General features: G+C 39.1%; 1 protein-coding gene across 1 annotated transcript in view; it reads right to left on the bottom strand.

Moving 5' to 3' along the window:
- Window positions 1-25,695, bottom strand: part of LOC309707533 (collagen and calcium-binding EGF domain-containing protein 1-like) — a 38,498-nt gene extending 12,803 nt beyond the window's left edge. The window contains exons 1-2 of the mRNA XM_082534903.1: window positions 25,122-25,695; window positions 23,274-23,354 (exon numbers count right to left, since the gene is read on the bottom strand). Coding sequence (XP_082391029.1) covers window positions 23,274-23,354; window positions 25,122-25,234 — 194 coding nt within the window. The 5' untranslated portion in view covers window positions 25,235-25,695. The remainder of the gene's footprint in view (window positions 1-23,273; window positions 23,355-25,121) is intronic.
- Window positions 25,696-26,248: the final 553 nt, after the last annotated feature.

Below are 26,248 nucleotides of genomic sequence, written 5' to 3'. Positions count from 1 at the left end.
ACCATATCACCCCATTAGAACGCTTCAGTCTTGCACTGCAGGCTTACTTGTTGTTCCTACAGTATTTAAATGTAGAATGGGAGGGAGAGCCTTCAGTTTTCAGGCCCCGCTTCTGTGGAACCAGCTTCCAGTTTGCAGACAGATCTCTACTTTTAAGATCAGGCTTAAAACTTTCCTTGCTAAAGCATATAGTTAGGGCTGGATCAGGTGACCCTGAATCCTCCCTTAGTTATGCTGCAAAAGGTGTATGTTGCTGGGGGATTCCTATAATGCATTGAGTATTTCTTCTTCACTCACCTTTCTCACTCACAATGTGTTAATAGACCTCTCTGCATTGAATCGTGCTTGTTATTAATCTCTGGCTCTCTTCCACAGCATGTCTTTTGTCCTGTCTTCCTTCTCCCTGAGGCTGGTTCTGCCGCAGGTTTCTTCCTGTTAAAAGGGAGTTTTTTCTTCCCGCTGTCGCCAAAGTGCTTGCTCATTGGGGGTTATATGATTGTTAGGTTTTTCTCTGTATATAGGGTCTACCTTACAATATAAAGCACCTTGAGGCAAATGTTGTTGTGACTTGGTTCTGTTAAATAAAATAAAATTGAATTGAATATTTCTCTGTAAAAGAATAAAAAAAAACTAGGGGTAGCTCAAGTACTGTGTCCTTTATATTTTATCTAATGGTATGTCTTTAAATTTCTTTTTTTGCACATTGTTTACCTGCTTGTAAGTATATTTGACTATGCTAATTTAATTCCAGAACAAAACATATTTTCATGATAATAGTGCTGATAATATGTAAAGTACAGTTGAGCTTTTAAAATGTTGGCAGAACACTTCACAAGTACTTGTTGAATGGCCTAAGATGTTCATAAACCCTCTATCTCCTGTGGAGGTAAACAGTGTTTGAACTTCTCTACCAAGCCCTTGTTTGTCAGTCTTCACCGAAGCATATCCATCACCTTTGATGTGTGTGTTGTATTTGAGGAGTTATGATACAAATGTGTAGAGAAAAAACAAATCTGAATGGTAACAGAATCTGGTCAGCAATAGTGAATACTAACTGAACTCACTGCACATCTGTAAACTGTACATACATAAGCAGCATGTCAGTCTGAGCAGCTCTCCCTTGGGTGTCTCTGGTGGGTGGGACAGTGGAGGCTGAGGCGTCTGGACAAGAAGTTGAGGGTGGAGGAAGAAGTGACCCGTGTGTTTTTGTTTTGGAATGTGAAAGTATGTCGGTCAGCATGACACAGCCTCTAAAACACACCCCATTAAACTGGAATCAGTCTGAGCTTTGTGTGTGTGAATGTAAAGGTTTTAAAGGTTTGTGCGCTGGGAATCTGAGTGTGTTTCTCATTCTCTTCATTATATATAATAGTTTTAGAAGTTGTAGTGTAATTTTGTTGGCAAGAAATGTTTTATATTGGCACCAAATATTAGCAATTAGTGTCATTTAATTAAAAGAAAAAATCTGCCTGCCAAAAGTCAGACATTGTTAAGCATGCATGCTCATGTCTGTGAGAATATAGAATACATGTGTATATATGGTCTTATGTGCAGGAGAGTCTGTGTGAGGGCTTGGATGCCATCCAGTAATCTTGCAGCCTTTTAATGTCAGTCAGGATTTATAAGCGAACCAAACGATGATGTTAGCAAGCACCCTCTCCGCTTTTTTTCCATGTCCTCTCAGTGCACTTTGCTTCACTCTCCTTATATTCAATCCGTGATTTGAAACACGTCAATTTATATTCAGCCCGTCCTATCAGCATTACTACTTGTTGACATAATCTGTCTCGCTCTCTCATCTGCTCAGACTGACATGATGCTGGCCTCCTGTTGCTCTCCAGCCAAGAAACCTGATGAGGTGTCTACCTTTTCCATCTTCATTTCATGCAGATGAATATTGTTCCATCCTCCATAAGACTTGCTGAGGCCAGGAATGGTCACAACCTTTTACAACAACCTTTAAACTGCGGTGTCAATAAGGACCAGCTGTTTGCTGAACTTCAAATGATGCTTCTTTCCCCCCACAGATACTATGAAGAAACCATTAAGGGGACACAACAACTTCCCAAAGAATGTAACTTAACACAAAGTGTCCCATTTTAACAAATCCTTTTGTCCAGAGTAGGAAGCAACAGTGTCCACATGTATGGACTATTTGGACCTCAAAAAATGAATCCTGTCAACTTTAGTAATATTCTCAATGTTCCTTTAGCCCTACAAAAAGCAGCTAAATGCAATGACAGAGGTCACATGACTTGTAAACAACTAAGACATCAACAGCACATTAACCGTCATGATCATCCAACAACTTTCTCAAACATTAATCAAAGTTATGGCCACGTGAAGCTGACCAACAAATAGAGACATATTTTCACATGCAGCCAATTTAGAATCAAAAATTAAACTAACAAATATCTCTTTGGACAGTGGGAGAAAACATGGAAAAGCTCCAGCTGACCAGTAGGTTAGAAGCCAGAAACCTCTTGCTGTGAGGTGACAGTGCTAGAAAAATGATACCTGAAAACTCCTGGGCTTCCTACTACCTGATCACCAACAGCATGCTTGTGTGCTAAAATAAGATGGTAAAAAATAAAACTGCCAAACATGTTCATGTGGGCATTGTTACAGGCATTGCTAAAGTGTGGAAATATTGTGGATCTATATTTGCAGAGTACTGTTTATATGTGATAGTTTATCTCTTTACTGTGATAGGAGCTGTGCCAGTTAGAGCCACTTGCCTGCAGCACACAAGAGTTCAGTTTTGGCCCCTTTCAGCTTCCAGAATTTTATAACACTTTGAAAAAGACAGCAGCATTATAAGAACATCGTACTACGGTGGCCCTGAGAGTCCAAACGGACTGCAACTTAAGAAAACACCAGCAATAAGAAAAATGCTGCAAAAGCACACAAAGCACAATGGAAATGGGAAAAACGACAACGGAAATAGGAAAAAACACAAGGGAAGTGTTTCTGGGGAGACAATAACCTGACGGACCAGTTGCAGGAACCCAAAACATGGTAGTGTTTTATCATGATTCATATAATACTGATGACGTATTTCTAGGCTAATAGTTAGGCTAACTAAGCTGTAGTGCCTCTTCACCTCACTGTGCAATACCTTTGTGCAATACTTTTGTAAATAGTCAATGGTGCAAATAGACCACAATACTTGAAATGTGCAATTCACTTGTATTTTTATTTTTATTCCTATTTATTCTATTTATCCCCCTTCGTATATTTTATTTATATTTGTCTCTGTATTTATATATGTGTGTGTGTGTATGTATATATATATATATATATATATATATATCATTCTGTAACTGTAACTTCTGTCGGTGCTGTGTTTTTGGAAACCGAATTTCCCAGAGGAGCCCACCAGAGGGATTAATAAAGTTCTATCTTATCTTATCTTATCTTATCTTATCTAACACACTTACCTCTCATCTTTTCTTTCCTCACAAAACCAATAGATCCTCCTCTTCTTTTAAGTGTCTTCCAGCACAATTCTTAGCATATTTTAGTTCCTGCAACTGGTCCGTCGGGTTATCTCCCCAGAAACACTTCCCTTGTGCTTTTGAAAATCTGTTGTTTTTTCCCCATTTGTGTTTTGTTTGCTTTGTAACCTTAGTAGATCAAAATATGGACCTACAGTACTGGTAATTGCCAATAAGTATTATTACTTGTATCCCATAAAGCACACAAATACAAATGAAAGTACAGTTTCATAATTTTCTTAAGAAATAGCAAATAGCTTTTCTTCAAGTGTTTTCTTAACAGTCATAAACAATGAATCTACTAAAACAAATAAGCAGCTGTTACGACCCCCTCTGCTAGGCGTCAGGGAGGGAGTAACATACACGAGCCCCCCAACACAAAACTGAGTAAAGCAAAAGGTTTTAATTACAAACTTTAAACAGAAAACCGACAGGGCTGTGCAACAGACCACTGGGCAGACAATTATTACATAAAGAAAGAACAGTCACGAGTAAAAGTTAAAGGGTAACTAAGGCAGGCTGGCCGCACACAAAATAAAAGCTAGGGTTTTAACTAAGGCAAGCCAGCTTCACAAAATCCTACTCACAGCCAGCTAGCAGCTCAAAACTCTAATCAGGCTAAGTTTAAAGCATGCACCAAGGTTCGACAAAGTTCAGCAATATGAACAAGTTCAACAAAGATCGACGAGGGAGGCACGAAGGGCAAACTGCATGTTCAGTCCTAAGCAGCAGCCACTGAGTGAAGGACCTCCAGCCTTTTGTAGCCACAGGTGGGTACGATCAGCCACTGATTGCCTCTTGGAGCATCACGGGATCCCGGGGCAGCCAATCGTCCGTGTGGTCTGGCACACTTCATTCTGCATAAGAGAGGGTTGGCATGGGTCTCCCAGTAACCAATCACACACACGAGTCCTGGAACACATTGATTTACCTAGAGGAAGGTGGGGCCACCTGAGGCCGGAGGCCGTAACAGCAGCCACAACACTGCAGTGTTGAAAAGATTTTTAATGAAAGCTAGGAATAAACTGATCAGTTTTCCACTGTTATTGTGTTGGATAGAAAAGTTTATATTAAAGGTGCAGCATGATTTGGATGTTTATGTTTTCATTATCTGTTCTGCCCTATGAAGTTAGCTTACAGGAACCCATGGCCTTGTTACGACCCCGGTTCACCCACAACTCACTAACAGGCCTACATGTACTGCTTCGTGTTAGCTGGCCTACGCTACTGACATTTCTGGCTCTCCAAGTCTACAATAAAATATAAATACTTTATCTTGTAATTAGTAGTATTAAGAAAATACATGGGTGATAGAGAGGTCTGGACAGGATTTGGGCAACCTCTTTTGGCTTTTGTTGATATACTGTCAGTGCGGATGTAATTAACTGTGACAGCTGGCTGCTGTTTTTGACAGCTTGTGTATCTAGAGGACAATTAATTACCATACACAAATCATTGGAATTCGATTGGGCACTACATGGTTTGTGCTTATCCAATAAAAGACCTTGATTAATGATCTGTGATTGATACTCACACATCCTGCAGACAAGATTCCCCAAATTCTTGTTAATTTTGGGAGAGCAATGCAAAATCTATTTAAAAAAAAAATGACTCAACGGTGTCTGTTGATAGTTTAGCTTTGTTTAAATGTTTAAATGCAACCTCCAGGAGGTCATAACTTCTCCATATTATAGCATACAAACTTTGGTTCTGTCCATCTTCTCCAAACAGTCAATTTTGCTGCGGGTGGCTGACCCGTCAGCTTCCTGCCCAGCATGGGGTACAGGCAGGGCCATGTAGGATCCCAGCCTGCTGTGGGAGCTGTTGCCAAAACCAGCATGGCGGCATTGGAAGAAACTCGAGGACAGTTTCCAGAGGCAGGCCTTGGGGTAGATCATTTTACACTGAAGATTATGTACTTTAGCAAGGGGTCTCCTTCCAAGAGGGGAATGTTCATTGTTATGTTTTTAAATCCGACAGTACCTTGATTTATTTTTGCATTTACAGGTGGGAAAGTTCTGCAGAGGATATTACTTGTAGCACATAGAGAGAACAGTGGTCCCGACAGTAGGTCAGTGCGTGTATGACACTTACCATGAATATTGCTCCAGTCACTGTGCATTACAACTGCCTTTCATTTAACTGAGTGCTATTGTTTTGCAGAGTTTATACAGGGAAGAATGGGTAATAGGTCTTAGCATTGTCTTTGGAAATGAGTCTCATTTTATTTCCCATATCTTGCCTCAAGGTGCCAAGATATGTGATGAACTGAGGCAGATGCTAAGATGTGGCAGGAAATATCAAGAAATAAAAATAAAGGAGGTGGACATTGATAAGAGGTTTAAAGACAGGGACGAAGGTTTTTGTTGGTTTAGAGTTCTCCCTCTTGGGACTCTTGTTGGAGGAACACAGGAAGTGGAGCTCAGTGAAGGTCAACAGCCCCTTGACATACTAGGACAAGAGACTGTTAATGTGTGAATATACGTGTGTACATCTTGTCATTTTGATGGATGCTGCTTACTGATGTGGCATATATGTGTCACAACTGTGTTACAACATGTGCATCAGCTGTGATGTAAGTGATTTATTTGCTCAACAAGTCTCACAGTCGCAGGCAGTTCAGTAACTTGGCCGGCTGTGGTGGGTACAACGATGTGATGATGAATTACACTGAAGCACATTAGCACAGTGAGACTGAACAACAGAGCACAGTTTTGGAAGGAAGCCACATTTATCTTTAAGTCTTTGTATATATATGTTCTTCTGAGAGTCACTATTGTCCATTTTCTCTGTTGAGATTTGTAATTTTCTTTTCAATGTGCTGCTAGCCTTCTTGTGGTTTAACTCTGAAGAAAATTTTATAAGGTGTTCTTTCCATAAGCCCTTTGTGTGGGTTTTTAAATCTGCACTGAAAGCACATTCATAGTACACAAGTTCATACTTTTCTACCCATTGTTCCACATCACAACTGAGACATCAAGACAATTCCAACTACTTGTCCTTCAGAAATATTCCCAGGATCTCTGTCTCCACAAATTAAACAAAACCCGTCCTTACGTCAGCTTCCCCCTAAAGGTGTGATGGTGTTGTCCACATCACAAGTGCATCTCTTAGTGTATAATTGTATGTGTGTGTTCTTTTCAACTCGTGTAAGTATACATATGTGAAGGTGTTCAGCACGAGCACATCCTCTCTGTTTATTTGCTCTGCCAGCCCACTTCCAGGACCCAGGCCTCAGGGGACCCATCAGATCTCTGGTCTAACAGAGGACGCTTTGACTGGGAGCCCAGGAGGCCTGAGCCACTTCCACCAGAGTGCAGTCTGACCTGCACTTCTCCTCCCCTGTGTTATGCCTCACCTCTCCCCATTTGCCACGATTTCTCCTGCCTTCCTCCTGCCCTGACTCACTTTAAAAAAAAAAAACCTCTTAAACTCTTCCCTTAATTTTTCACTATACAATTTTGCGTGTCTTAACAACAGAGTAACAGCAGCAAACTCTTAATTCTATGCAAAGGAAAACATCCTTGCTGGAATTTGTGAAACAATTCCTAAACCAGACCCCTTACGTCTTGTTTGCACTTTGTGCCATCATACAGAAAACCTCAGACCACAGACGAGTTGGTCAGCTTAACCTGACAATGTCATTGTGATATTTTGTAAATGGTGTTTTGTCATGCATGATTTCCTGGAAAACTGCTTGCCTGAATTTCATGATTCATTTTCAAATTTTATGGCAGATTGTTAAACTAAGGACTGTGGTTTTAATTCAAAACAAAATTGGTTAGTAAGTGCCCATTTGTTAAAGGACTGGGACACTTATGAGGCAACATGGGATTTTCGCTTCATTTTGCTGGGGGAAAAATTTCATGTAAAAAAGTTTGCTTCAGTCATTCAGATTTCCCTACCTCTTATTCTCATGTCATTTCAGAGCAGCCACTTGTGCCTGAACTCATTTGCTTTGTCTTCCAGCCTTTTATTGTAGCAGAACTTAAAACTGAAATTTACCTACAGAAAGGTCATGCTGTGAGACAACGCTGCTAATTATTCCACCACCACCGCACCACCCATCAGCCTATTGTCAGAGCCATGAGAAATTGTAATGAAGACCCTAGAATACAAAAAGTACTCTTACCCAACCTGTAAAATATAATAAAAACAAAGCAAAGTACTGATAATCACTTTTCCTCTGTTCAAATCCCAAAGTCAAGCTAAGCCATAATCTTAGCAGGTCAGCTGATATCAGTGGTATCAGTGGTAGCCTTCATCAGCTGATGCCTTTCTATCTAGCATATCATTTTATAATTATGTTCATCCAAAATAATTAAATTTTATATCTATAACAGTTAGTTATGAAATAAGCTGAGCTGCCCTGTCCACAGCTGCTGTGTACCTACATGCTGCTTTGTGGCCCACCACAACTCTTTTCACATTTATTAAGTATCATACTTGTTGTCACGGATACCTACTCTGTTCTGTGCTTGGGGTTTGCTCTCACTACAGCCTGATTTCCATGTGTGCACAATGACGGGTATCCAAGAGTGGGGCCAAACTTCCAAATGTAAATTCATTCAGATGGAAATAACAATCATGTGACTAACACATGACACTTTTTCTCAAATGTGGTGATATGTGTATATATCTGAGCTCCACATTCAGCAAACACGGCACTTGTTCAAACAAACTGGCAGCAACAAATAGTATATATCTACAAATATTTTTGCCTCCTTTCCCAGCAAAAAAGCAATAAATGTTAAATATTAAATGCATCAGACTTCAGGGCCAGAAAAAAATTACCTTCTTTTTCATCTGGAAATGATGACAGACACTGAACAGCAAGTCATTTTTGCCAAAAACACAAGATAAAATCACCACATATTTGAAATCTATGTAAATGTCTGAAGGGGAAAAAAAAGCAAAATTTAATAAAGTGATGTGACAGCAGTTGAAAAACAACTTTCAGCTTGGCTTAAAATCTCAATAAATGACTTTTCCAGGCTCTGGGAAAGTTTTACCTCCATAAGCACCAAAAGATGAAAAATGTAAAAAATAGTAACCCACCTTGTTGCAGTTCAAATGATCTCTGCATCAGTTTTATGCATAACTCTTTTACAATGTTGGCAGCCATAATCACCATTCTTAAAACATCAGCTGTTAACTCTTAAATTATCTTAAAACAAAATGAACAGAGCAAAGCAATTTCCAGTCATTTGGACTCTGCTTGTTGGAGTTTGAATCAGAACAGCACTGTACCTGACTAAGGGCTGAGACTGAGAAAGCCTCATCACTTGATGAGAGTGTCTCAGAGCTCTGCCTGTGGTCTCTGGCCTTTGTGACCCTGTCGTGGCTCAGTGTCTCTGCAGGAATGTGGCATCGCTGACCCTCTGAGCTGCTTTTCTGTGACAGACACATGTATGATCTGCTTTGTCCAAGTCTACAGGGACATGAAAGTATTTGGCATTTTACCTGACATGAAAAAAGAGCTTGAATGGAGAACACATGGGGAAGGAGATGAAGAGGACTTGACAAATTACATGTTTATGCATGTTTATAGCTATATTTCTATGGAGGCATTTCAGAGTAAATGTTTAAAATGCTGCCAAAAGCAAAATGTAAATATAAAAAAATCTTGGGGTTTTTTTGCTTCTTGGTTAAATTTGAATCAAGAGGTTTCTGACTCGTAAGCAGAGCCAGACAGGAAAGCACATACACCTTAAATAGTAAATGACTGATCACCATTGATATTCTATAACAGCTAAACACGTCTATCCCTCTAATTGGCAACAATTTTACAGTTGGAGTTTCAGTGTTTGTAGCAGCTGTAATGTTTCAGACCTCAAAAAGTCTTTGATTTACTCACTGGCCCACTGATACCAGATGTTAGTGCCTCTTTCCCACATCACGAAGGCATCTTGGGAGACCACAAGAAATATTGTCATTTACCAAACCGATGTGTTTCCATCACATTACTCACTGTATCATATTTTGGCTTAGCATACTGGCAGAAATTTAGGTGAATGAAAATCCAGCAGTGGACTGGCAAACTCAGACTAGTGCTTTATGTGTGACAAAGAGAGAGACGCTATCAAAAGTAACACTTGTTTTTTTTTGTATGGATACTATTTATTTTAACATATTTATGGAAGGAAACCACTGAGATGAAAATAAGTGTAAGAAAGAGTGGTGGGCATTCTGAGAGAAGGGCAACCAGGGACCAAAGAGGAATGGCTAAGTGCGAGATAAGGGTGAGGGAGCAGCTAAACATTGAGGTCAACCTAACGACAAACCCCTCATAATGATGTGTCTGGTTGAGTTTACATGCCAGACAGGAAAAAGCTGCTTCTTAAGGAGGACCTTTTACTAAAAATCTCACAAGAGAAAAGTAATGAACTGATAAAACCAAATAGTTCTTCCAGATCTTCTAAATGGCCTCACGACTTCGTTGATCTTGGAAAACTTTGAAAGCATTGCAAGATTTATCACTGTTTTTATCTGCAGCTCCCCAGTTGTTGAATTCCACACCCCCAACATTCCCTATATTAATTTTTTGCTACACAATACACGTTTCATGCACACAGGCACATGCACACAGCTGGGCTTGTCGAATTCAGACAATACCACAACAACAATGTCGTTCCGGTCTGTTATCAATTGGCTGGTGATTTGTTTTGTTGAGGTATTAATAGTGACAGGGTGACCATAAAAGGGCAGAACAGAGCTAATCTAGAGCAGATTGTTTGCCAAAAAACAGCCATTGTGCTTGTCCAGAGGGCCGTTCAGGTGTGCGCTAATCAGAAAAAGATGGAATATGATTAGTGGAGTTTTTGGGGAGGTCCAACTCTGGTCTAAAGCCTTCCAAAGACAAGTATGCCTCCATTAAACACAGGAAGCATAACTTTGAAGAATCATAAAAGGTTTTTTTTCTGACAAAAGGTGTTTCTCATTGTAATGAAACATAGGTATAGGTATACAGCTTCATAGAAAAAAATTATTTGCCGACTCCAAGTGTGAGAAAAATGAACAGGTTAATGTTCCCTCAGCTTGGGGTTTGTTGATCGTAATCCAAAGTACACAGACAGAAAATGCCAAAGGGAGAAAAGTGAGTGAGAGTTTGAATAGGTTGCCTCTGCGGACTCCTGGATGCAATGCAAACAACCTCTAAGAGGATCGAATTCAGTCCACTATTTTTTTCCACTTGATGAGAGTTTCTCTGAGATATTAAGAGCTTGAGGGTAAATTTGACCTTATCTAATGTGTGATGTGGACTGCGCTGAGCTGTCAGTACCTTTCTTTCAGTATAAAAATCCCCAGAAATCACACATATACTCTGTAGGTATCAAATATGTGCACACATATGTTTACGGTTTAGCTCATTTTGTCCCACTCATTGAAACTATACATCTATGTACAAACTAAGACAACATTTACCCTTATGGACACACACTCACCAGCATAAAGGATGATCTCATTTATGGGCACCTGTACACACAATCATTCAAAGGCAGCTACTCACATAAAAGTATCAAATGTAGTGATATTCAATCCAGAGATCTACGAAGCACACGTGCACATACTGCTACAGTTTGTTCAAACACACGACACGCACACACAGAGGGATGCATATGTTCCTTATTACTGTACCTGTTTTAGAGTGAAATTAAATCACCTCCTTCCATTCTTCAGTCAGGGGGTTTCCTGCTGTTTGACATGACGGATTTTAGCACCTAATTTCACTGTTTACTGTTTTTCCAATTTTTGTATTAATTCTGTCACTAAAAGACAAGCCTACCGGGCCTGCTGGTGAAATATAAGTTATTCTGTGATTGATGATTAAAGCATGTACAAACAGCACATTCATCATGAAAACAGAAAATAAATATAGCAATCAGTTTCAATAAGGTCTTTAGGGAATCCTTTGGAGAAAGGATGAAACTCCCTTAGTTGCCTCAAAAATGGCACATTTCAACTCAACTGAGAAACACTGAGTTTCTTTTCTTTTTCTTTTTTTCTTTCTTTCTTTTTTTTTTTTTTTTAGCAACATTGGTGTTTTTATAGCTTGTTTTATGGCTTGTAAGCAGAGGGAACCACTGCATGCAGTTCCTTGTAGGTCTTTAGATACAAGCCACACACATCATAATGTAGCACTCAGAAGAGAGAAAACATATGGGTATGCCCACACATGTGAACACTCCTGCTTCTCATCACCTGCTACAGAGAGCAGCTTTCTTTACAACCATGCACAGCTGATGCGTCTTGCCTGTTTTTTTCTTCATCGCCACATTTGTTTTACACGTGCTATCGTCGCCACTGCAGGAAATTATAGAAAAGAAAGGTTAAAACTTTTAAACATGTCTTTTAGTTCTTCTTTGCCTGGATTACTGTTAGGAGCAGTTTGTATTTGATTTCTTTCTATCAATATTCACAGCACTTTAGGCAAGAATGTGAGTTTTAGCTCTTCTTGTGACATGGGATTATTATTTTATCATCACACACAATATAGATGTTTCTTCTGTGTGGATGAGTTTTCCGGTTTCTATTTTCATACACCAGTTTTAATTCTACTAACCAATCATGTCTGAGAAGGCTGGAGCATGACAAACACTGCATTGCCAAAATGCAATCTCAATCTCTGAAGATGTTTTAGGTTTTTATTATCTTGCACCTGGAAATGTACCGGTTTCACTGGAAGACCTGAGAGGTGCTGTCCACAGACAATAGCTGAAGGCTTGCCGAATGTATATGTCTGATTTATATGTCTAGAGGAAGTAAAACAAATGCAAAAAACAATACCCTGTCCAAGTAAACATAAAGCACATTTATGGCTAAATTGTATTTAGATGCGTTTCAGGCCTTAGGTACAAAGTGGACTCTGGCGTAACTGAACAGAAATACACTAAATTAAACACAAATGTGAAAATGCCAATTCAATGTTCTTTTTATTCAGTTATACATGAATAAAATATCAAGAATTAGCTCCATCAAGATAAAGAGTTAGTTGTGCCCGTTCTATTGTCAAGTGCTATTGAATCATTTTAAAGGAGTCGAATAAGAACAACTATATAATTAAATAAAACAGCTGTGCAACTTATACTGATTACAAACGTCACATCTGTTTCATGTATAAGTTTACATGCTACTCAGGTTATGCTGTTTGTTGCCATATTCCATGACTTTTTCCACCTTTCTTTGCCTTTAATGATGAATGAACTGTTACTCAGGTTTTTGAAAATGCGTAAATTAAAAATGTGTCCAAAAATAAATGCATGGAAAAACACATGCGGTCTCACTATCATGTCCTAAGAGTTTTCTGTCTATTTGAGCTTCACATTCTAAGTTAATATATTTTAATGCTGGTTTATGCTTTATTGAAAATCTAAAGTTCAATTTGATTTTTATGTTTGCTGGATTACATATTTGCTTTTGGTTTCTTTATTCTAGTAAATAATTCTAGAAAACTTCATCATGATTTCAGTGAGTCTTTGATTCCTGTTCTTACTTTATAGGTATTCTGGTGATGACTTTCATTATGCAATCTTGTGTTTTGGTTTATGTCTTGATTTCTTTTCTTCGCATCCCCCAGTTCCTTCATCTAGACTTCCCTCTGTCTCATTTCTGTTTTAACATGTCGGTGTCCCTGTTTTCCTCAGTCTGACATCTTGTTAAGTTCCCTCTACATTCAACACAAATCAGCTTGCGTGCTCTCCATGAGTATGCTTCATCACCACAACCTGGATGACTGATGTTATTTAAAAATAGTGACAAGTCAGAACATATATGACATGTATACTGCTTAGTGTTAACAGGGGTCCCAATTTGTTATCTCTCTCCCCCACATATTTACATAATGCCCCCAGATTTGCAAGACTACAAAAACCTTTGTGGTATCTGAAATCTCTAACGTTTCTGATGCTTCTGATCCAATAAGGGAAACTGAAAAGTTGGGAATGGAGGGATAGTGGATAGATAGAAGGGGTAAGGACCCTTAGAGAGGAAGTAGAAACTGAGAAAATATGTGATAAATGTTATAAAAGGAAACAGGAGACAGTATGATAAAATGTTAGGGAGGAAGGACACAGGAAGGTTGAAAGAAAAAAACAAAGCATGACGGGCCAGAATGGATGGATGTGTCAAGGGATAACATGAGGAGTAGATAAAAAATAGAAAAAGTTCAAGTGACAGTAATGGATTCAGAGTGTGATGAATGAAAGAAAAGAGTTTGAAATGAGAGTGAATGTCATGTGGATGTGAGCGGAGCAGAGGTGATGTCCTCCTAAGGGAACATCTCATTCACCCAGAGCGACCCGTCAGCAGAGCCTCACTCAGCACTCCACCACATGTAGTCATCTAGGTGGGAAGCCAGCTACAGGAGAGAAAGGAAAAACACACAGCACAACCTGCCTGCATGCTCTGATTTCCACTTTCTGATCTTTTTATAGACCTTTACAGGCGAATCCCCCACTGAGGCGAATGCTCCAACTGCCAGTGCGCAGCTTTCTTCCATATGGATCAAAAAGATGCCTCTCTTTCCAAAGTCACACAACACCTCCTTTACTTTTCTTTCTTTTTTTGTCATCTTGGCACCTTTCTTTAGCTCTCCCTGCTGTGCATGTTTTTGTTTCTTTTTAGTTATACATTTGCATTAATAAGGGATATACTGGTTGCTTATGGACCAGCACGAAATGCAAATGGTTGTTTTATAACGACTACTGCAAAATTGTGTTTTTCTCCAGATTTTATCATAATTACATAAGCTACAATTTATGTCAAAATTAATTTGTTAAATATGGGCAAAATCTGGGTAAAATATTGCATATCACTGCATTAGCCTTCCTTACATAAACAAAGAAATCTCTTTCTAAACTCCAAGGCTGAAAAAAAAGTGAAAACTACATAATGGACGTTTCTTGAATCGATGGTTTCTTGAACACTTGGCATAGCATCAAGCCAAAACTGGGCAGGAAAAACAGTTTGGAGGGATCATGAGTCTCTTCTTGTTCTTTTTACTGCTCTTTCCCAAGTTTCTGGAGTTTTCTTTGTGCAAAATGTCAACTTGCTATCAAAGAAACATGCACGCAGAGGCTGTTATATAACTTATCTAAGTTATTTAAATTGATGAATGCATGTTGGGTGAATGCCAGTAGTAGCATGCCAAATTATATTAGTTCTCATGTCGTGAGTGCCATTTCAAAATTTGCTTGATGACTCATTTCCGTTGTTTGTGTTTTGCTGTTGATTTTTTTTTTAACAACTAGTGATTTCAGTACTTTTTAAATATACATTTTATTCCAACTAAGCCTTCAAGCTACCCCATTTAATATCACTAAGTATCTAAGAATGTGAAGAGTCCCTTTAGGATTCAGAGCTGAGGCAAAAGCCAAATCTAATGCAATAAATCCAAAGGAGAAGAGAGAGAGTTTAAGACCCTGACATAACACAAGGTGTCACAGAGCAAAGCTCACACACAGAGACACACAAGGATAACCATCATCACAATCTATCAGCCTCTCAATGAGTTAATCAATCACCTCAGCATGTCAATCAGTCAGTCAACAAATTGGTCAGTCAGTTAGACATTGAATGATTTGGTCTATATGAACTTTGAAGTTAGGGAGTCATTCACCCGGAAATAAGTGTTAGTTCAGTTTTTACTGCTGAAACTTTACACGCACTCCTCACTCAGCGGGACCGTGACACCAGAGACGTTCCCTTGTGGCCTCATCTTACCCTTTCCCAGGACACAAAGGTCCTAAGAGGTGAAATTATCAGGACACAAGCAAAGGCTGCTGGGTCAAATCAAGAGCGACTAAAGTGTTTCCTGTCACACTTAGTTCTTTTTCCCTAAAGAGATCAGCCGTTATCATTTTTGACAAGGACAAAGACGGGACCAATTTCTCAACACTAACACAACACTAACATATCTGGTTAGCACAAAAACTGTCAAAGCTGTGTAATCACCTTCTCTTCAAACCAGCATCTAACATGTAAAAAACTTGTTGTTTATTACATTTGACCTGACCTCTACCCCAGCATTAATACTGAGGCTACTAGACGGAGGCCTGGCTTGTGTCTCCCCAGAGCAAAGCAGAGCTCAACTAGAAAGAGGGAAGCTGGAGAGTGGAGATGGAGATGGAGTCCAGGCATGGAGGTGAGTCAGACTCCGTCGGGTCCCAGAAATGAACACTTTAAATGTTTCTGGGTGACACATAGGGCGGCTGTGGGTGGAGGGGGTTGTGTTTGGACTTGGTGCTTGGGAAGGAATCTATGCCTCTTACTGAGCACTTTGAAAGTTTCCATACATGTAAATATTTTCACCTCATCTGTTCTGACCAAAAGATATAGAAAGTAAAAGAAACATGCTGAACTTTTGTTTAGCAGGATGTTCTAATTGTGCTATAAATATACATACACTGTGGCATGACCTTTAAAACCACTGCTATCCACTCTTCAAGTATTTCGTGACAGGACTACATGTCTGCTACAGAATATGATTACAAGAACGGGAATCATCTGGGAAACATAAATGGCATGTGCACCAATCTTTCTAGGAGATGTTTAAATATTCCTCTACATGGCTGAAAACGTTGACTGGCTGGTGGCACAAGATGAACAGTCAGGTACATGGCAGAGGGTGTTACCCAAGCAGTGCTCAGTTTCATGGTAATCAAATCAACAGTTACGGGGATATTTTAGTCTGAACCAACGAACTGAAATAACCTGCTATCAAATTGACTTTAGAGCCACATCACTGTGTAGTTAAAACCAAACTGGGACGGATCATTCTTTCCTTAATAAAATGGATTTTCTGCACAGAAATGTATTGTTTAAAATCAAAAGAGAAACTCTGGCCAAAACTGCTTTTTGGAAACTGCATACAGCTTTCATCTGATATGAAATGCATTTGAATGCCAGGTACTGCAGTTGGCATGCAATCACAGAGGCAAAACAGCAGGATTATTGAAGGAAGCAGTTGTGGGTAGAAATTTAAGGATGAATTAAACTAAACCTCATAATGTTAAAGCTTGTATTATACCTTTGACCAGTGGAGCGCTTCAGCATGTGTGTTCCTTCACTTCTAGCCTAATCATAGGCAAACATCATATTAAATACAGTTAACAGGTCATTTATACAGGGGTTAACGTTAGAACATACATTTGCCAGTAATATTCTGGCCTGCTTTTAGATCCTCCATGCTGACTTGAAGCGAGGACCGCGAGTGAAGAATTTCCTCTATGGACGATTTTCAGACAAATAGAAAAGACGAATAGTGAAGGTGAAGGAAAAAATGTGTGGAAAGGCTCAAGATCGTAGTGATATCAGAGACCCCCGCAAAGAAGCTTTAGAGGGAAAAATTCAGCCAACATGACCAAGGACTTTGTGACTCAGACCTGAGATATTCCTGGAACCAAAGTCAGGGAATGATTGCAAATGCAGTCAACTGCACAGCATTTACTGACTTTAGAAATTCCTCCCACATATGGCTACAACTTTCTAATGTTGTCAAATAAAATAATATGTAAAGCTGCAGTTCTTTCTTCAATAGCCACTGAATTCAGTAATTCTCTCTAAATATAGTAGTAATTTTACTGATGGTGACAGAACATGCTGTTTTCAGTGCAATAGTAAAACCCAGAATCAAATATTCTTTCTACAAGAAATGTGCATAGAGTTGTGAAGAGAGTTTCATGCTTATGACGATGTGACGCTTTTGGCTGAGCTGTTGTCTTAGCTAGCTGTACACTTTGCTTCAGTGGATAGTAATAATAATAGTTCTAATTATTAGCAATGCTAAGTCATCTTGTTCCAGTGTATTTAACTGAAGGCAAACTTCTCTGCACCTGATTTCCTGATTTCCTGAACTCACACTACAACAAATGAAATAGACAAAAAGTTTGTTATGGGTTGAACTTTTAAGCCTCATAGAACACAGAAATCTGGTAAAAGTACTACGTTTATCATGCTATTTTATGTCTTACTGAGCGCTTTCACACACTGCTTTTATTCTATTCTCACAGACATCAGTGGATGTTTTAGATAAAATTTGTGGTTCTTACCCAAAACTTTGACATGCAGACTGGCGCAGCTGGAGACTGAACCAATGACCCTCCAAATGAAGGAGAACTCACTCTACCTAGCCACAGCCACCAATTGCAAAGGAAATGTCCACATCCTCTCTATACTTGAAAAAAACATTATGTTATCCTACAGTCTGTAAATTAATCCCAAAGATGAATACCGCTTAAGAACTTCTCGGATATGATGGAATAAAAAACTATAATGATCCCGTTGGGAGGGATGGATCATTGTAACAACAAAAGTAGCATAAAGTATGGAAACAATTAGGATCAACCATGTCTCCCTAACATTTATCACCATCCCCTACTTGCATACTGTAGCATGATCTTATGGGTGTTATCTACTGCAGTAATGAGCCCTGCAGGGTATTTAAACTAGAAAATGTCAATCATGTGAAAAAATTTGTTTATAGTTTAGTGGAGCACATCAGTCTTCCATCTGACTCCACAGCTGAGAGCGCTTAAAGCACGAGGGCAGAAAATTAACTCCCATCATCATAAACCTGCAGTAACTGCCAACACAGACAATACAGAGACAATTCATACATTCTCATGTATAAACATGCAAACTGGCACTCACACTCACTCAGAAACAGGGTACAAATCATGTACATTTGGCTTGGCCAGGCTGAAATTTGACCACCAGTGAAGACAGAATAAGAACACAAAGTGGGTAGAACAATAGAAATGCAGAAATTGAGCTGATTCATCTTCATTGCTGTGAAAGCCACAGTGGCGAGGGGACATGCGGTCTTTGTTTAGATGGTGAGTTTAGTTCTGCACAACACCAGGAATCCCCCCTGAGACCGAGACATGTCATTTACATTTCAGGCATTCAACTAACATTAAGGCAGATGGAATACAGCAGAGGAAGGCAACACCAAAGCTGAGATAATCAGCGAAATAAACATTGACAGCAACCACTTGCAATACATGGTGAGTCAGAGCTTCATTGTGCTGACAACAGTTTGGACTAATTTGTATTTATTTAAAGAATGCAATACCAGATTCATAAGCGAATGTCCAATATTTGTGAAATATGACTGTCAAACATTAAAAGATCCTTTTCATAAAAGTGAAACAGCTCGTGGTAAGAGCAACCATGATTTAAGTTCCATAATTTCCTTTGCTGTTTTCACAGCAACTAAGCTCATTTTCTTTGGAAGGTGTGAATTTTTCCAAACGCCTAACATGTCTTCTTCAATAAAAGCTATAGAAATAGCACATATTCCCAGATTATTTGAATATGAGAGACCAGTGCCAGGTAAAGAAATACAATCCCTGAGAACCAGAAATTCCTGGAAAATGTACAGCCTGTCTGGACACTGCAATGCTGCGGGTTGAGATTAGACTGTCAAACTGACCCGGTGTGGGTCACATACAATTGAAAGACTTCAATTGTCCACTTATGGCTTAGCCACGACAACTCAGCATGGCAGGCCTGTCAATCTGTGGGTTTCTTTACATGTACAGAGGTCATGTGAGGTTATAATATAAACTATTTTCAGCAGAATTGCATTTGGTATTCTACGGAGGTCTTTGTAAAGAGAGGGAGTCAGCATTGTCGCCTCAGAATAGTGTAGGCTTTCTCACTCAAGGCTATGACAAAATGCTGTAAGATCGTGGATGGAACCTACGTTTTGTCTCACATATTAGATTAATCAGTGATTTGACATCGCCCAACATTCCAACATGTATCATCCTTCTGGAAGACTAGGGCAGATGCATGGTTTTGCTTAACCAGAAAGACTATCATGAAACAATTTTGTCACTGCTCAGTGACAAAAATACTCATGACCCTGTGAAATGAGACCCAGGTAGTGGTTACCGGAAGAGGGTGATATATTGTCTGAAGTAGTCAGAACAAGAAAATGCTATTAACCCAGGGAAAGCTACGCCAAGTCTGTATAGTTTACCAAAGATACATAAACAGGGTGTACCTTTAAGACCAATTGTCCATATGATCAATTCAATCACCTATAGCATCTCAAAGTTTCTGGCTTTGATCCTCAACCCGTTGGTAGGTAGCTATAAACACCACATCAAGAACACCCTGGTTTTGTTGAGAAGGTAAGAGATGTTATTATGGAGGATGTTACATCTCTCTTCACTTGTGTTCCAGTCACTGAAGCAGTGGTGGTAATTCGTAAGAGATTACAAGATAACTCTAATCTCAGCAACAGGACCACTCTCAGCATTGACCAAGTGTGTTTGCTTTTGGAACTGTGTCTTCATTCTACATATTTCACATACAATGGTCAGTAATACAGGCCGATGGGTCTGCCATGGGTTCCCCAGTTTCACCCGTTGTGGCCAACGTGTACATGCAAGAAGTGGAAAACAGGACTCTGTTATCCTACCCTGGAACACCACCAAGTCAGTGGTTCAGGAATGTCGATGACACCTGGGTGAAAATCAAATGTGAGGACGTAACACAACTCACTGATCACATTAACTCGGTGGACAACACATCAAGTTCACCAAGCAGGAGATGGTAAGTGGCAGAGTAGCCTTCTTAGACTGAGAGATTTCCATGAGTAATTGGGGACGTTTAAAAGTTGTAAAATGTGTACCGTAAACCTGCGCATACACATCAGTATTCAAGGTTTGACTCTTGTTGCGGTTATCCCAGCTGGACATTTGTCAAAGCTGGGAAGGCACCTAAAGAAAGCTCCAGGTGACCATTGATCAATGACAATTGACCATTGATCAGTTGACATTGATCAATGGTCTTTGTCAGTGGTTGTTGATCAATGGTCTTAATAATTTGCATATTAATGGTTATGAAACTGACCTCACAACCCATTGTTTGCCAGTGGTGCCTTTTTCCGTTATTGTGCAAATACACTGTTTATAAGTTGGGGAAACCTGCAGTCAGCTGAGACTGAAGAAGTCACTTGATTGACAAAATGTTTCTCCCACTGAAAACATTACGTCCACATGAACAGAATCAACTTTTGTGGATTACAGGGGTGTGTCCTGCCTTTTGGCTTGTGACTGCTGAACAAGACTCCAGTTTCTAAACAACCCTAATTGAATTAACAAGATGGATGGATGGATTAATGGAAGAGCAGATAGATACAATAGAATGATTTTCCTAGGATTCTATACGACCAAGCATTTTTGCAACCAGAGGGGCTGCCCCTTGCTGACCATTGAAGAATATAATTAAAGAGTGGCTGTATCCACCCTGCATATAGAGTTTATGCCCCATCATCAAAAGGCCAATTTTCCAAAAGCTTATCTCTATCCCAATTAATAGGTTGCCAGTCTATGGCTGAGTAAACAGAGAGAGATAAATTAAAATATATGCACACATAGGACCAATTTTAAATCACCAGTTAATATAACAGAGACCTTTAAACTCCACACAGAAGGGCCCCAGTCATCCAGCAGATTCAAACCCAGGACCTTAATGCTGCGAGGAGGTAGTACTAACTACTGCAATACCATAAAGCTGTAAAATAAAGCAACAACGAAATAACACTGTGACTTCCCAAACTGCATTGTCATTGAGCATGCCCATAACTAAAAATACCCAGGATAATTTAGACAGTTAGGTTTAAATGCTCCAAATTATTTGTAATTGTCTTCCTTATTATAGTGATGGCCAATTAAGATGTCATGTGTGTAGCTCTTCATCAGCATGCTGAAATATTTTAGTTGATCAAATGATTTATTCTTATCTTGTAACAATTGCACATTTGCTAACTCAGATATATAAAAAAGTGCATGTTCTGTATTATCTGCCCAGATATACCACTTTGGCTATAGCACATGCTAATTCAATGCAGGTTCCTCCTGATGTTGCTCACATGTGTAAAATAATATAAAAAGCAATAAAACAACAGGATTCATGAGTGACTGAGCCAAACAAGACCTCACACAATGGAAGTTGCCACTTTATCTGCTCCATTTATCCCTTTTAGGGAATAAATCTGGCTCTAATGCATGTTATCAATACAAGAGGGATACACTGCAGTTCTTTGACCTTAAGCCTTTTAGAACATGTTCATTCATCACAATACTAGCCACTGCAAGCTTGACTGGTCAAGTCCAGTAGATGGTGACAAAAAATAAGAGAGAGTAAAAGCCAGTTGCACTAAAATTGATGTTGCCCATGGATAAGTCTGACACACAGAGCAGCAGTAACTAACAGTAATTGTCTAGAGAAATGTGCTGGATAAAATCCAGAAGATTGATAAATCTATGACGGACGATGAAAACCAAATATGCGAGTCTCATGAAGTACCTCTTTTAATACAGATGAATACGTGGTGTGGCACTCATCAGTTATGTCTGGACAACATACAGCCTACGCTAAAACAGAATTGAACGTCATATATTATATACGCAATGAACCAATCTGGTTTCCCCCTGAAGTCATCTGTGAAATCTTTTTGATCCAGGTCTGTGCTGAACAGAGAACAAAGAAAAGCATGGCAAGGAAAATACAACCTCATCTAATCCACCTCCTCCAGCACCACAGATCTCTCATAGAGCCAGAAATTAAACAAGACACAGAGCCTGTTACAGTCTAACCTTGAAAGCAAACAGATCACATGGTCTGGCCTCACACCAGACCTGGTGCCTCATTTATTAAAAGATATTCTTACACCAACAAGCAAACCTCAGCCAAAGTTTGGCTTCAGACAAAACTTATCTCGGTGTCAGCATTAGTGATCCATGTTAACTTTTTCATGTTGTGTGTGATGTATCAGGAGGTGAAAGTCTTATAAAGTACCATAATGTCTGCATAACCTTTGTTTCAAAACACACAGAATACAATGTCAAACATTTTCTGGAGATTATGAGTAATAAAGAAAAAGCACGAGAGAGGGGCCAGTTACTTCAGGTAATATTTCATAACTTTAGAGGATTGCTCCACACTATATCCCTCTAATCTTTGTTCAACTTTACTTGACTTTGTACATATTACATAAAAACTGCCTTTATTAAATGCTGATTCAATAGCTCAACCAAATTTGGTGTTGTTAATTAAAGAGGTTTTTGTCCTTCTCTATGTATAGTATAATAAAAATAGCTAATCACTTCACAGACTGCTTCTACTTTTTAGGTTAAAATACAGGCCTTACTCCCAGGGGAAGGGGGATTCTTTCCCGAAATGTTTTAGCTTTGGACCCAAACTCAAGTTCTGTTTTATTGTCACAGGGCCAGGAGAGTGGAAATCATCTCAGTGCTGATGGAAACTTCAGGGAAAACAACGTTAGTGTTGCTAAACACTGAAATTATACATTCTCTAGTAGTTATCAAAGAGAATCAACAACACAAGTTAAAAAAAAAAAAGAATGCTCTGAAAGGTTATCTGACACGTTTATCTTCACCGAGGATCGTCATTTAATCTCTATGTAATGACCCTTGGGAATTTTTTTATTTTTCACTCCCAAGTGGATATGTAGAGTTTCCAAAAGGGGATAAACTATGTGGATTTGTGGAAATGACACAGCAGAGTGGTTTAGTGGTTGCAGAAACTGTTCCATAACCTCAGAATAATTCATGTTCAATTCGCCCTACAAGGATTAACAGGCACTCATCATTTCCTGTCACTCTTCTAGGGAAAACAATAGATATAAATGTATGATATAGAGTAACTGACTGTTGTCACACTTAGTGGCCAAGATTTTAGGCCCTCGGGGGTCCAAGGAAAATCCATATGTATGATCTGAGTGACAGCTGCACAGCTTACCTGAAGCAAGTGCCATTCTTCCCATCGGCCCTAATGCAGGGATATTCCACCGTCAAGATTTTATTATCAGGACACTCCATTCTAAGCAAAAAAAGGAAAAAGGAAATATGATTGATTGGCACTGTTTTCCAGCAGTGTTAAGCTACATAGTAATAAAACATGGTGTGGGGAAGTACAAGCAAAAAGAGATCCAAGGTTGGATTTGAAAAGGGGGATGTTACAGTTTAGCATGGAATTCCCCCATATTCAAAGTTTGATACCACAGGGAATCCAAGCTATTATTTGAAAGTACAGTTACATAAAAGACCGGTGTGAATCTAGTCTGCATGTATGCAAATGCATGGCATTATTGGAGCCCAACTGATTTTTAAAAATTTAGATTTCAGTTTTTGAATTGATATTTGAGGGTTTACCCTGATTCACTTTTAAAAGTATATATGAAAAATCTTCTGTTCTTTACAGTTGCAGTTTCTCCACCTGGATAAGTTTATGCTTTTATTTGTTTTATATTTTTGTAAATTAAAGTATAAATTTTGCAGTGTTTTAATCAAATAAACAAGATACTTAATGTCTTTTGACTTGCACTTACTTGATAATACAATTATATTGTTAACGTAAACTCTAAACTAAATGAATACAAATTTTACTGAAAAGGTTTTGGTGAACTTGGTGTTGACCAAGAAAGGTTTAGAGTGGCCAGATTTACAATGGATAAATCATACAGTTTGGATATTGCTAGACTATTACAGGCAACTATTTATTTGATATTTGTGATATTGCTTACAACACTTTGACTGTCTGGTAACATTTTTCTGTCAGTTTTCAATATCATAAGACATAACAGAAGAATCCCAAAGAATATTGTTAATTTAGAAACATAATCCCAAATAACTACTCTGACATTTTCATAAAAACTTAACAGCCAAAGAAACAGACTAATATATCAATACAGTCATATTTCCTGTGTGCACAGCCACTACTAACACTACCAGAGGTAGTAATGTGCTCGAGCAAGAAGGGCATCAATCACAGCGGTAATTTTCATTTCTCCGTAATAGAATCCGATGAACACACATACCCTGGAAACATAAATCTGAAGATGCAATGCCCATGTTTTCATGTGCTTGGACAAACGAAACTCTGGTTAATTACCCCGTGTTTAACCTGTTGCTTTGCGGTTTAGTGGTTTCCTCTTGTCTTCTACAGAATATTAGGAGCATGTGCTCCATTCCCATTGACTCCTCACCTCCTGACCTACTCTCTCCGGGCATCTTAACAGCATCTGTCATATTATGTCTGAGCACAAGCAACATTTGGCTCTCCTCACCGCAACCGATTTCAACCATTTGGACTTTCCCTTTGCTTTTTGCATTTCCTTGAGCATCACATTAGATTAGACGCGCTGCAGCGGTTCATCCAGGGGTCTCCGTGACAGGCTGCTCACAGAGCATGTCGCAAAGAGCAGAAACCCATAAAACGTAGACTAAACTCTGTTATGATTTCTGGCACCGTATGCTAATCTGACAATGAAATAACTGTTTTGAGGTTTAATTGAATGCCAAACAAATGTAATGAGTGGAGTGGTAGCTGCCAAGAAACTTGCAGAGCTTCAATCTCACATTAATTCATAAAACCACCGTAAAGCATAAATAAACGATAAGTCAAACATTTTCGTGCAGAAATTTGTGCTACTTTTGAAACTTTTTATACTTCAAGATAGAAACGCACATAATACAACTTCTCGTAATTATGAGCGCAGCAGACATAGTTTCATCATCACACTGCCGTTCATTAACAATAAACAATATTGCTTATATGTGACCCACAACTAATATCTCTGAGACTTACCCTGAGGTGTCCATTGCAAGCGTCGTCCTGATGGAGCTGGCACCAGATTCCCAGAGGAAAACGACACAGAAAACGCAAAATGGTAAAAGAGTCGCACCATAAAGCTGACCCATGTCCCTTTTTGCGCTCCGGGACAAATGATCTTCTCGAGTGAAAACGCCTTAACATCCGCCAAACGCCACTGTTTTCATCTGTCAGTGACCCGCGCGGGTAGTGCCATCAAAATATCACAAATCCCTGTCAAGTATCCCGCAGAGGAGACGCACATGGAGCCTGTAGGATAATAAGTGCTGCGCAGTGCGTCCGAAGCCCCCTTCCCAACTTTACGCACTAAGGCAAAGACCTCTTGGAGAGCTACTGAAGGGTTTACAGCTCACTGTGCTCTCACTAATCCCCCCTGGATTTACATTCCAGCCTCCAAAGAAGCGACTTAACGCAACTAAGTATACAACCTTACTCCCCATTGGTGGTGATGACGTTAAACATAATAATGATAAAACAATAAATTGGCTAAACAGCATACATGAACCTAAATGACCCCCAGGCTTTACCGCTGTATTTGATAAATACATTCCTTGGAAGAAAGTCAAGCACCCGTGGCGTTGTAAAGACTTTTTAAAAATGCTTTAATAAGATTGAAACTATAACTGGTGTAGGAAAAAAAAAACTACTAGGCTGGCCTGATGAACTGCTCAGAGCATACAAAAATATCAAGAAAATGCAAAAATATGTTCGCAATAAAGCAAAGCTTCCAGTTAGACATTTGAAATGTGGACATTGTGAGTTTATCTCCAAACAGTTTCATCATGTTTGGATTTCATTTTGGAAACAGCTTTACTGAGTCTGTCCTGCCTTACTCAGAAAATCAGAAATGCACTTTGACTGGTGGAGTAGAATGTTGTTTCCTAGAAGCGGCAGCCCCCTGATAGATTTTTTGGAGAGATCCATGAAACATGCATTAATAGTAATAATAGTTTTATAAATAAAGCATGTATTTGCTCTGGTCAGTGGCCTGAATTTATATTTGGTAAACATTATTTAAATTTAGATTTGAATACTTAATTCATAGAGCTCATGAGCTCTAACCTTCTAACCTCTTTGGCACCAAAATGACTTGACTTGACTTT

The sequence above is a fragment of the Aulonocara stuartgranti genome (genome assembly GCF_965226115.1).
Source record: "Aulonocara stuartgranti genome assembly, chromosome: 1".
NCBI classification, from domain to species: Eukaryota; Metazoa; Chordata; class Actinopteri; order Cichliformes; family Cichlidae; genus Aulonocara; species Aulonocara stuartgranti.
This window is presented reverse-complemented; position numbering and strand designations above follow the sequence as displayed.